Raw genomic sequence first — 11979 nt, forward strand, 5'->3', positions numbered from 1 at the left:
TCTGCAGAATCCCAGGGAGAATCAGTAGGGCTAACATTTTTTAAAAGCTTCCAGAGAACATGCTGACAAAGAAAGTAGAGAGGTGGGAAGAGAACTGCTTTCTGAACAATAAAATAAAGTAAATCTTTAGAAGTAGGATAAAGTCTTTTCCCTTGACCGCTTTAACTTGCCAACGAGCAATTACTCAGCAGATCGCTCTGCTGTTGGTCTCACTGACCTTGGCAGCATTTCAAGGGTTGTAGTTATACACGGATGAACTGCTCTTAAACAATTTTTCCAACATACTAAGCACAAACAAGTTTTTCCTCAGCACTGGGTGAGCAGGTCTGTTTTCCCACCTGTTTATTCTTTAAATGGGTATTTACTTTGTGGCTGCTGCTGTAAAGATGGTTTGATTTGTTTGTATTGCCCTTACAGCCTCCGAGACAAGTAATGAGGTACAGGCTCTATCCTGCTGTTATATTTATTTTTCTTAGAGTTGTTTTCTTCAGAAGCCCAGTGTTACAGAGAAACCAAGTCATTTTATTGCTCATTTCCAAGAGTATTTCCACTTCGTAGAGTAAAAATTGCTGCCTCCTCAGCTTGGCAAATGAAGAGTCAAATTGCCTTTCTCTCACCTGCTCTAGAATAGTTAGTAGCTCTATCTGAGCAATAAGTTTCATAACACAAAGGACATGAGAATATTTCTCCATGCAAACCAGTGTTTTATTGTCACTCTCCATTTGTAACCCAGGCATTTTTATGCTACTTACAACCCTCAACTTGGTGGCAGAATATTTATGTACTTCATGTTGTGCATATGAAAGACTCCCACTCTCCCTTTATATGTCTAAAAATAACAGTTGCATCATTCCTATTTCTAAAAGCCATTAACCATTTGTCTGCAAGTATTTTAGAAGTGCAGAGATACTGGTTTGATACAGGCGTTAAGTGGAAGTCATATGAAATGCAGCGTCCTAAATGTACAGCTTCTTTGGGAAAGAAGTATTCCAAAGAAGTTGTAAATGTTGAAGGCAATGCACTTTATTAACATTTTGGGAAAGGCATAGCCCACCAGGTCTCTAGCTGGATGCACAAAATGGGGTAGATATGTATGCATTAATCACAGAGGTGCTGAGTGGAATGTTTACTGAATCATCTAAATCTTTAACTCATTTGATTGGAGAGATTATGGTATTCTTGTGAAGTTTGAATGCCTTTTAAAATGGTAACAATGTTCTGCACCTCAACTAACGATTTGTATTTGTTTCTAAGTGCTGACTATCTGTACAGTCTCCTTTTTACTTAAGCCACTGTTTGTATTGTTAGCTGACATATGTGAAAGGATAAAAAGGAAAAAAACTAACCCATCTCCTTAATTAAAACAAGGTAGTCCATAGTTTTATTCCTCTAATATCTTTTAAACCCTAGATGCCTTCTTGAGTTGTGCTGATTTGTATGTATATTTCAAGGTATTCAAAAGGGAATTTGGCCAAAGGAAATTCTAATTCTAAACATCCAGAGACCTTTGAATTTCTTTATTTTTCATTTCAATACCTCAGGACATTGGGAAATAAAGTAATAGGTGATTACAAACATTTTCATCTGCACTGTTCCATTGTGCATCTCTGGCACAGGGCAGCCTCAACTTCAATTCCGTACCTGATGTGGGCCACATATTGCCTTTGTTCTGAACACATGTTGTCAACGATTCATGTCAAAGCTATTTAGCAGATAACTACATGCTCAGAGTTGTAACGAAATTAATCTAATAAGATTTTTTCAAAAACGAAGATTTATTGCTATTGTTTGAACTAAACACTGGCAATGTATATTTCAAACAGAAAACAGTTCAAGGCATCTAAATGGCTTACTGTCTTTTCCCTCCTAAGAATTGTAGTGTTTTACCATTTAATGTATTCACATGAGAACAGGTTAAACCAACAATTCACTGCAAAGCTGTGGAAAATCATCTGTCAACTGTTTATTTGGTCTAGGGGTGACATTCATGGGTCTGAGGTGAGCATCCATACATTATTTCATTAAGCTTGACCTGTATCTCAATGTGGTACAAGACCACACATGCACAGCTGGTGCCCAGGTGATAGCATGAGTAAAAATTTGCTCTATAATCAAGTTTTCATAATCCAGTTGTGCTAAAATATGTTTTTGTTTCCTCTCTGTCCTGGCTTGCATTGAGTTCAGTACCCTCTCCTGTCTGATTAGTTGTTTTGTGAGATTGGAACAGATACTATTTCAGAAAGTCTTATTATTTTTTGTGATATAACTGGCATGTACCATGAGTAAATTAAGTAAACTGTCATAGGAAGCCCATAAATATGAATACTTTTCCAGCTGCTTTTCCATTAAACTGTTAGCTGAATGAAATTAGTAAATAATTATGTTGGTGGGGAATCTGCTATATCCATGTGCTGTGCAACATCACAGTTTTACAAAGCAGCTTAATTTTTTCTATAGAGCAAATTAGTTTTAGAGTAATCTAAATTGCAAATTGGCCAATTTGCATTAAAACGATGCCTTCTTGTTCAGATTTGTCAACACCTCTTTTTTAAAAAGTCTTTAACATTAAGCATGGATGGCTACGACCATCTGTTTATGGAGCTTGCCTGCAGCTCCATTACTTAACACATGAGACAGGTTACAGCTGTTTAATTGTTATCGTGTTGAACAATTAGCTTTCCATCTAAAATTAATATTTATATATGTAGGCACAGAAAGCATGTCGTTAAACAGAAGTGATATAAATGTGGATTAATGTCATTAAGCATTCCTATTAATTCCTCAGGAGGGCTAAAGTTAGCATCATGGTATTGTCATGCTCCTTTTGAGTGAGGCTACTTTACCTGCTTTGCTGAAGTGAGATTCAAAGTCAATGGTGGTCCACAGCTTGTGATATGTTTATATTCAAATGAGAATTGGCATCTGTTTGGTTTATCTTCTAAGAATTTCCACTAAAGTTTAGTTGAAAAAAACAAAACAAAACAAACAAACAAACAAAAACAAAACAACAAAACAAACAAAAAAAAACCACCAAGGGATAGCCAAGTATTATTTTAACCTTTTTCTTTGCATGAAAAGACACTAACATGACATTCAAACCAGTCAAATCAAAAATACATTTTCTTCAGCAAAAAAATTCTGCTTTCAGCTATTTTAGTTATAAAAACAGGAGAGTCATCTGGTTTAGATATTCAGAATTTAAAAAAAAAAAAAAATAGCATCTGGAACACACTCCCATTAGAGTGCTTCCATTAGTACATACTGTCCTGGTGACTGATTAAAATCGTTTTCTGACTAGGGACAAACACAAAGGCATTTGTGTGCTGGTTTTCTATGTGACCATGAGCAGTGTAAGTTCGGAAGTACTGATAGAATTCAGAAATACTAAGTAGTAATCTCCTCCAAGTTATATGGTCTGCACCTGCTGTCTTCAACATATGTCTAGCTTGGGGCTCCTTATATTACAGATTTCAGATATGAATACAGGGAAATTATACTTTATCGCTTTACAAGATCAGAGAGCAAGTCAAGACAAGTGTGTTCTTCCTGTTAATTAAAGGAAGTGCTTATAGAAGACTTGGTATATCATTAGGCTATATATTTTTGAAGTACAGACTTGAAAAAGTAAGTCATGGACCAATCTGAGGGAGTGATTGATCTCCACATTTCCAGGTTAGAGGGAGAGCAGCATGGATAACTGGTGTTATGATGACCACTGTCATTTTAGTAGTGATGCTAAGTTGCCAGGCATGGTTTACTTTTCTGCAAAGTTGAAATTACTGAGAATATTCACATTTCATACCGCTATACTATGTCAGGTGTTTAATGCACCTCGATGCATTCGTGCCAGGAATTCCTCATTATTTTTTTTGAGATATTAGAATTTTGATCAGAAGGAAATTTTTGTCCTTCAGATTTGTCCTGCTGCATTAATGCATTCTGTAATTGGTTTATCAATAATTCCTTATGTTTTTCCTTAGCTTTGACTTAATGTAATTATACCTTGGTACCAATTTTACCCTAAAAGTACGGTTGTATTTGAATGAATATGTGGCCTTTGGCATTCAAACACTTCATTCTCAGATAAAATTAATTAATTCATTAACATTGAAAACTAATTCTTCAAATATCAATTAGTTCACCACAATATTGTGAGTGAAATCCCACTTTTAAAACACCTGATTACATTTGAGTCAGGATTGCATCCCAATATGTATACCTGTAGCCCTCAATACAGAATGTTTATGGAAAAAACATCTTGGTACCCAGAGAACTGATAACCACAGATTAACAAGATTTCATGAAATTTACTACCAGTAGGATTTTGATCTTTTTGTGTCTGTTAATTTGCCTAGCCAAGCCTTGAATATGCAGAGTATTTGTATGTTCAGTAACTATAAAAAATACTCCATTACCAGGTAAATTTAAGATAATGTGTGCATTTCTGAAGCTGTAAAAAAAAGTGAATTATTAGTCTGACCTTAACAGATTTCAAGACCAAGTATCTCAAATGCAAATTATCTTTTAGCATAGTTTAAATTGCTGATTTGTTGATTTGCATTTGATTGAGGATCACATGTGAAGGTCAGATTAGGCACATGTTCAGAGAACAGCAGAATCCTCTGTGATGTGAAGAATTTTAAAGCCTATTGCAAAGCTCACTTGATCTGAAGTGGCCAAAAAGTGCATGCTTTTGTATGTTGTACAGTTGCATGCTGCTCAGACGTATTCTGAAAGTACTTCCAGTCAGGAAGAAAGATGGAAACACTAATACTTCCCATCCCATTCAATCCCCTAATACGTTTTCAAGTCAAGTTTATCTTTCATGTAGTTTTTAATGTAAGAGTGAGGTTTTACCTGGAGCTGTCTGAAGCAGCTCTTGGCAAGTTTTTCAGAATTATCAAACAGGTATTTGAACTTTTTCAGCCTGCACATGTGAGACAGTTTTAAATCCTTAATGACATCTACCCTTTCTTCTAAATCCTTTTTCAGCTAAATAGATGCTAAATAGGAAACAACACTGCTCATGAACATATCAGCTGTTACAGAATCACAGAATCTTAGTCCCAAACTTCCTATCGCTATTGTTTCCTTAAAAGCAATGGAACCTTTTATTCTCAGATATATGTGGCTTTCCAGAAATAAAGATTAAAAATAGTACTTTAGAGTAAAATTGGGATGGACCCCAGAAAAATAATTTAAAAGGGTAATGGGCTTATGTGCCCTTGTACATAAAAACCTATAAACAGTTGCTGCAAAGAACAGTTGCTGTTTTGGCAAGGGATAAACTGCAGTGAATTCAGGTCTCTCAGCAGAAATGTATGCAGCAGGTATCTCTGCTGCAGGTGTATTTAGACATTGGAAAAGAGTGCAGAAGTGATGAAGAAGGTGTCATTTCAGGGTAAGGATTATGCTTTGGCCTGTGTAAGGAGGAAAATTGCATGAAACTATTATTCAATCCGTTTGTTCTCCTTTACAAGAAGGGCAAACTGGGAATTTAGGAATAAAAAAGTATCAAAAGGAAGGAATGTTTGTAATCCTCCTCTGTTGGCATTAATGCTCTGAACATATGGTACATCTGTGACAAGGTTCTTATAAACTTTGAGAAAGGTTGAGAAAGGAGAAAGGATGACAACCATGAGCTTCTTACGGTGGAAGAACATGTGCTTTCAGTACTGTTCAGTGATGAATAGAGAGAATTATATTTGCAAATGATACCAAAGCCTGCTGCCCCCAAGCACTCTGGGAGACAGGCCAAGACTTTAGAATTACTTTAACAAATAGCACAGGCTATGCAGTAAAACAAGGTGAAATTCAACAAACACCAGGTTCTGTGCTGAAGTAAGAGTAACCAGCTGCACAAATTCAAGTTAGGAGGCAGCTCACCAGGCAGAAGATGCTCAGAAAAGGCTACAGTAAGTGATGAATTTGACATGAGTAAACCGTACTGAAGACAGGCTAGAACAGAGGCTTTAAAATTTTATTAATTTTGGACTCCTGTAGCTATTGTGGTAGAAATATGGAGCTCCTCTGAAATTGCATATAGCTTTGCATGGCTTTTTTTGTCGCTCTGAGAGTAATAGCGTTTGCTTAAAGGAATCAATACACTACGCTGTAAGTCTGCTGTGGGTAGGATAAGGAATACTGACTTTAAATATCTAAAGGAAATTTTATTTTTATTTTTTTTCCAAAATATGTCTTAATTGTCAAGATAGTTAAACTTTGGGTGGAAATGGAAGGAAGTTAGGGGTGATCTGGTAGCCAGATCAGGAGGTGTAAACGATCATGGACTGAGTCTTGAATAGGTTAGAGAGATCAGGGCAAAGCTGTCAACTCTGGTTTCTGTACCAAATCCCCCAAAACAAGCACAAAAATCTTTTCACACAAACTGCGGTCTCCCCAAAGCTTGCAATGAAACCCTCACAGTTTCTGTTCTGTTGGCAAGTGTCTGTGAAACCACTGATAAAGCATGTGCTTCATCCCCTACTACTGCTTGGCTGTGCAGGGAGTAAGAAATAATGTTCTTAACACTTGATTAGCACAAATGGCGAAAGCATGGGTGGTTCATCTAAGCTTCCCTGTTGCTCACTGTGAAAAAGTAATGTTACAGAATGGAAACTCATTTTTTCTCTTACTTTTTCTCAGTGTGTTTTATGTGCATAGGACTTGAGAACTTTGAAAAGCCAAAAAAAAACCAACCCAAACAACATGTTAAAAGAGCACTAGTAAAGTTGCAAAATCAAGAAGATAAAGTTAGAAAGCCACAAGACAACACTGTTGTGTCTTGTTATCATTATATCATAAAAGAGAAGATATATATTACAGCACATGGCTACAATTGTAATAAAATTATAATGCTGTCTTTAAGAACTTTTCCCTTTCCTCCTGATGGACCTGATTTAAGAATGTTGCAAGCCTGTGAAGGCCTGTCTCATGCAGAAACTCCACTTAATTTGTGCCAGAGACTGGTGCACGGGGTGATCTCCTGGTTAATAGTTGTTTTGAAAAACTGGATCCCACCATTGCTTCTACAACATATTTTCTGGTAGTCATTCACAAAGGCAGACTTTAAAAGACTGTCCTCTGACCATTCTTCATTTTCTGGGGACTTGACTTGCTTGTGTGTGAATTGCTAAAATGCTGGCTGGTATATGAAGTCCTATAAAATTATAATTATTCTGGAAACTCACATCATAGGTGTTTACAGCCAAATGGGTGAAGACATTTTACGTTACTCTTTCTCTGCCTTGGTTACCCACCTGTAAAATGAGATGAGAATACATTCTCCGCTCACAGTAGTAGTGTGAAGATCCTATAGTAAGTAATTTTGATTTGTTTAGGTTAGCATGGTGTTGCTGGTACTATGGTATCAGTCAGCCTTTTGTTGCTCATGAGAGCATGAATGCTGAATGAGGACAGTCATAGACATAGGTAGCTATAAACCTGGCATTGCCTAAATTTTGGCCACTCTTCTGATATTCTTGTAATGTGGGGGGTTTGTTTTCCTATGGATCATAAACGAAGTTTTATACAAATATTAAAAAGTAGTGAAAGCACTGAGTGAAGATACTAAAACTTTCCAACAACGAAGAAATAGACTAAAGTCTATTTAACCTTAGAAAGCATAAGGTAAACAGTATGATGTCAACATACCACTGTTTGCTTGCAGTCAGTTTTTCTTCCAAAAAATTAAGATGGCATTTTAACTGTGATCTCCTTATATGACACTTTGTGCAAAGTTATGCAGATGTGTGAACATGACTGATGTTCACATTGATCATGAAGTTTGTGTTAGCCAGTGAATGGGGATTGCTGTACCAAACTGCAGGACACAAAGGAGAATAAGCAAAGCTGAGCTTGCTAGCAGAGGACCAGAACAGCGTTCTTCATTCTCGCTGTGTACTGAAATTATGTCTTTGTTATCTTCCCCCATCCCCTCAGCTCTCTTCTCTCTGTAATTTCTCCTTTCTCTTTTCTTTCAAAGGGAAAAGCTGTAATGCATTAAGGAAGGGAGAAATTAATGTTAGTGCAGGGGAGACAGGAGTTCAGCTCACAATTTCAAGGTGGAGGAAGTGAAAAACCTTGTAATTAGATTTTAGTTTAGGCAAAACTTGATCAATGTGGCTTTGGTCACATTCTTTTGTATTTTTCCTTCACTTCTGCTGGTGCTGTGAGGTCAAAATCTGCTCTTATAGCAAAGTAACTCATTATTCTAGTAGAGCTGTTGTGAGTTGACACTATAGTGGGACTATAGATACACTACAAAAATACATGGCATATTGTAACCTAGTGTACAGGTTACAAAGATTATGATGGGTGAAGATGTCTGGTGGAGGATAATAATGTAAATTAACAGAAATGTAAATTTTGATATAGTATTTAGAAGCATGTCATTGTTAAAATCCTTTATGACAGAATAATCAGAATAAAGCAGTGTTATAAGTACCAATTACAGAACTTCAAATCAATGGCTATGTAACTCATGCTGATTTAAAGAGGATAAATGGATTTAATATTTACTTTTATTCAGTGGGTATTCTGTCATACCTGGAGGAAGTAGCATATGAATAATCTAAGGAAGACACTGACGTCTCTGATAGGAGACTAATGGGAGACATTAAATTTTAAAAAATAACTGGGTTCTGACTGGTTATGAAATATGCCATGTTAGGTGTGAATTTGCCTCACTGTTGTCACTTCTGTGTACAATACGTTTATCTGCCACATATGTATATAAATAGCCATGCACACAAGTAACAATATCAGTGTTCTATGTTGTATGAATTTGGAATTCCACTTGCATCTTCTTGGATTTTGACTATCCTCAAAAATGTAAACATTTTATGTCTTCATTTCTTGTTTTCTTCATTCCATTTGGACCTATATGAAATCCCTCTACTCCTGGAAATAATAGCAAGATTTAAAATTTCACAGCCTTAACCGCTTCAAGAAAACCCTTGTATATATATTGTCTGGTCTGTCTTTTAAAAACTAAACATAATCTATATGTGCCGGGTGTGTAAATATCTTACCAAGGAGCACCTGCTGAGATAAATGCTCTGTCCTACTGAAGTAGTCCAAATCCCATCTAGAATTCTCTATGCAGAGGGAAGAAAGCTTGTATTATTTTGTATTGCCACAAAGAGTTGGGTTCATTCCTGTTTCACTTGTAGTGTCACAAAGGTGAGGAGGACAGCATGGTTAGTTCAACTTCACTGCAAAGTTATACTGGTTTTGGTCACTTGTCTTCTCCTTTTTTATTCTTCCAGGATGCAGCATGTTAACCAAAATAGGTTCTAACATTGTCCTTAATGTCAGCAGATCACCAGTAAAAGGATGCTGGAAGGTAGAACTTGTTTTATGAGCATTATAGCTTTGTGGTCTGGAACTAACTTCCTATAAGACTACTGGATAGTTTTTTGGTTTTTGCTTTTTTTAAATGCATCTTGGATTTCTGAAAGGAAATAGCATGTAGGGGGCTGGGATTTCAGGGACTATTTTCAGCTGCCTGGGAGGGTTTTTTTATGTTCTGTTTTGTTACCTGTCCCTACCTTATTAGTGACATTTAATGTCTCACTGGTGGACAGATGCATTCCCCAGACAGACCTAGTTGCTTCCATTTTATGTAATAAAGCTTGATTTTTCCTCCACACATACTACACTATGTTCTAAGAGCAGATCCATAGGAGCAAGGGGAGTTACACTGAATGAGTAGAATTTGATCCACCCTGAAATGCAACTGTATCACTTTTCTTTTTGTTCGTGGTTAATGTGAAGAACTACTTAGTCTGTTGCTGCTGTTCTAAATGTTCTGTAATTGATGTTTTCATCTTCTTACTTTGTCTCCTTTTAACCTTACCATAATAGAGGAAAAAGGAAAAAAAAACCCAACAACTGTGCAGTGGACACCTGACACTTTCTGAGAGAGAGAAAGGGACTATAAAGTTTCCACCTCTTAGTCATAGTGACTGTGGCTTCTGTGAGATTACATTATCTCATGACCTCGCTCCTTGGGCTCGGGAAGAGCTTTTTCCTGTCCATACAAACTGGAGGAGATGTCATGTTTGGAAATGTCTTTCTTAACCACCCAATACAGAAATTTGAGGATTAACAGCAAGTCACAGAGTACTTCACAGGCATGGGCCATCATCCATCATTCAGAAAAGGTCATAGTCTGAAAGGAAAAGAGAGCTCATAAAGGCTCTGTTGAGAGACCTTGTCCACAGGAAAATCAGGGGACTGAATCCAACACTGTTGACTCCACTTGGTGTGTCCCACTGCAGCAGTCTGTAATATCCCATCACCTTACATGTAGGTGGCTGGGTTTGGTAGCCTGTGACAAGATCTGTCCTACATAGTTTTGCTATATGACATTAACCCCTTCAACACTACGGAAGTTTGTCTGTTTCCTGAAAATAAGGAGGGAACATAAAACCCATGTCTGCCCTATGTCTTGTATTAAAAGTAGGGCTTGCTGCTTTAAATCCATCTTGTGCTCTGCCTGTCATCCATCCATTTAACTCCTCAATTTTTAATGAAAAAAAAGTATAAGTATAACAGGAAAAAAAAAAAAAAAAAAGACGGGCTATTCTTGGATATACCATGTTATTTATTTTTATACAGCTAAAGCCTAAGTTTAATTTTCACCTGTTTTTCCAATTGAAAGGGATCATCATGCTACTGACCCCACTAAACCCTCCTCCACCCCATATATATATGATCTAACTTATTTTACATAATTGGTGAGTGTGCTCAGAACTGTGGCTGTATTGAAGCAGAAGAAAGCTATTCCTCTAAAAATCCTGTTAATCCAATCAGAATTAAGATAGTGTGCTGGTTGTGTTGTCAGAGTTGTATGTGACCTGCAAATCAAATATCTTCCACTATGGTCAATATTATAAAGCTTATAAGCTAAGTAATTATCCTTGTGTTGAAAATTGATTTTTTTTTCTAGCTTTGATTATATTTTTGTTATACGTAAAAATCAAAGCATGTGAAGAAAAGTCAGAAGAAAAACAGTCTCAGAAAGGTAGCATCTCTTTCTTCTGCAGGCCTCCTTTCTAAAATAGTTTTCATTGAATCATGATGATGTTTGCCAAAAAATACTTTTTCTTGCATTTTTTAAGCTTTTAAATACATTTTCATTTTTAATGTAAGACCTCTCATGTCAGGTGCACCTGCTTGATTTGCATGTGAATTCTGAATAATTCTTGTTTTATGTGACACTTCTGAAATGTCTGTCTGTTTTGTTTTTTTTTTCTTTTTAATTCTCAAGCTCACTATTTGGATAAGATAGTGAAAGGTACTGTATATTTGCTCTTTGATAACGTGCCTATATCTACATGTACTTTTTTTTATATTAATATATAGTTGCAAATGTACTAGTCTGGGCAAAAGAGTCTTCTCTTACATACATTCCATGGATTTTAGATTTAAGTCATCTGACTTTCAACTCATCACAAAAATGAAATCTTGCTTATGTGATATATTAAGATCAGTAATTATACGTTTATATACAAACTGTATAACTGTATTAGATTTCATTTGAACCAAAAACTGAAGATAGTATCCATTTGCTGTTTGGTGCTTATTTATTTTTTTTGTTTTGTCATTGGACCTCTACCTACAAAACTGTAAATATTTGGGAAGCCAAGCAAAGCAATACTCTTGTCACAGAACAAGTGTCATTAGTTCTAAAGAACAGATTAATTACAGATATGCATGTGTTTACATAGAGAGAGATCAATAGATTACCCCAGGCTTTTAAGCTTTTGTTTATCTGAATGTCGAAAACCTACAGGAAATTATTACTTGTATTTTGTATGAAGGTAGAAAAAGCTTGTAAACTCTATACAACATTTTCAGTTACAAGATTCAAGGATGCAAAAGCCTAAAATGAAACAGCAAAGATTCTTGTATCTTCAGTTATGGTGAAAATTTTATTAAGAAAAATGTTTAAAATATTCCTACCCCTCTTTC

At 36.1% G+C, this 11979-nt stretch overlaps 1 protein-coding gene across 2 annotated transcripts in view; it reads left to right on the plus strand.

Moving 5' to 3' along the window:
- TENM3 (teneurin transmembrane protein 3) overlaps positions 1-11979 on the plus strand; it is a 320216-nt gene that overhangs the window by 243462 nt on the left and 64775 nt on the right. The window contains exon 12 of one of the 2 annotated variants that reach the window (XM_009995957.1): positions 11276-11302. The exons of the other annotated variant lie outside the window; for it this stretch is intronic. Coding sequence (XP_009994259.1) covers positions 11276-11302 — 27 coding nt within the window. The remainder of the gene's footprint in view (positions 1-11275; positions 11303-11979) is intronic. 2 annotated transcript variants of the gene reach the window in all.

The sequence above is a fragment of the Chaetura pelagica genome, unplaced genomic scaffold (genome assembly GCF_000747805.2).
Source record: "Chaetura pelagica isolate M959 unplaced genomic scaffold, ChaPel_1.0 scaffold142, whole genome shotgun sequence".
NCBI lineage: Eukaryota > Metazoa > Chordata > Aves > Apodiformes > Apodidae > Chaetura > Chaetura pelagica.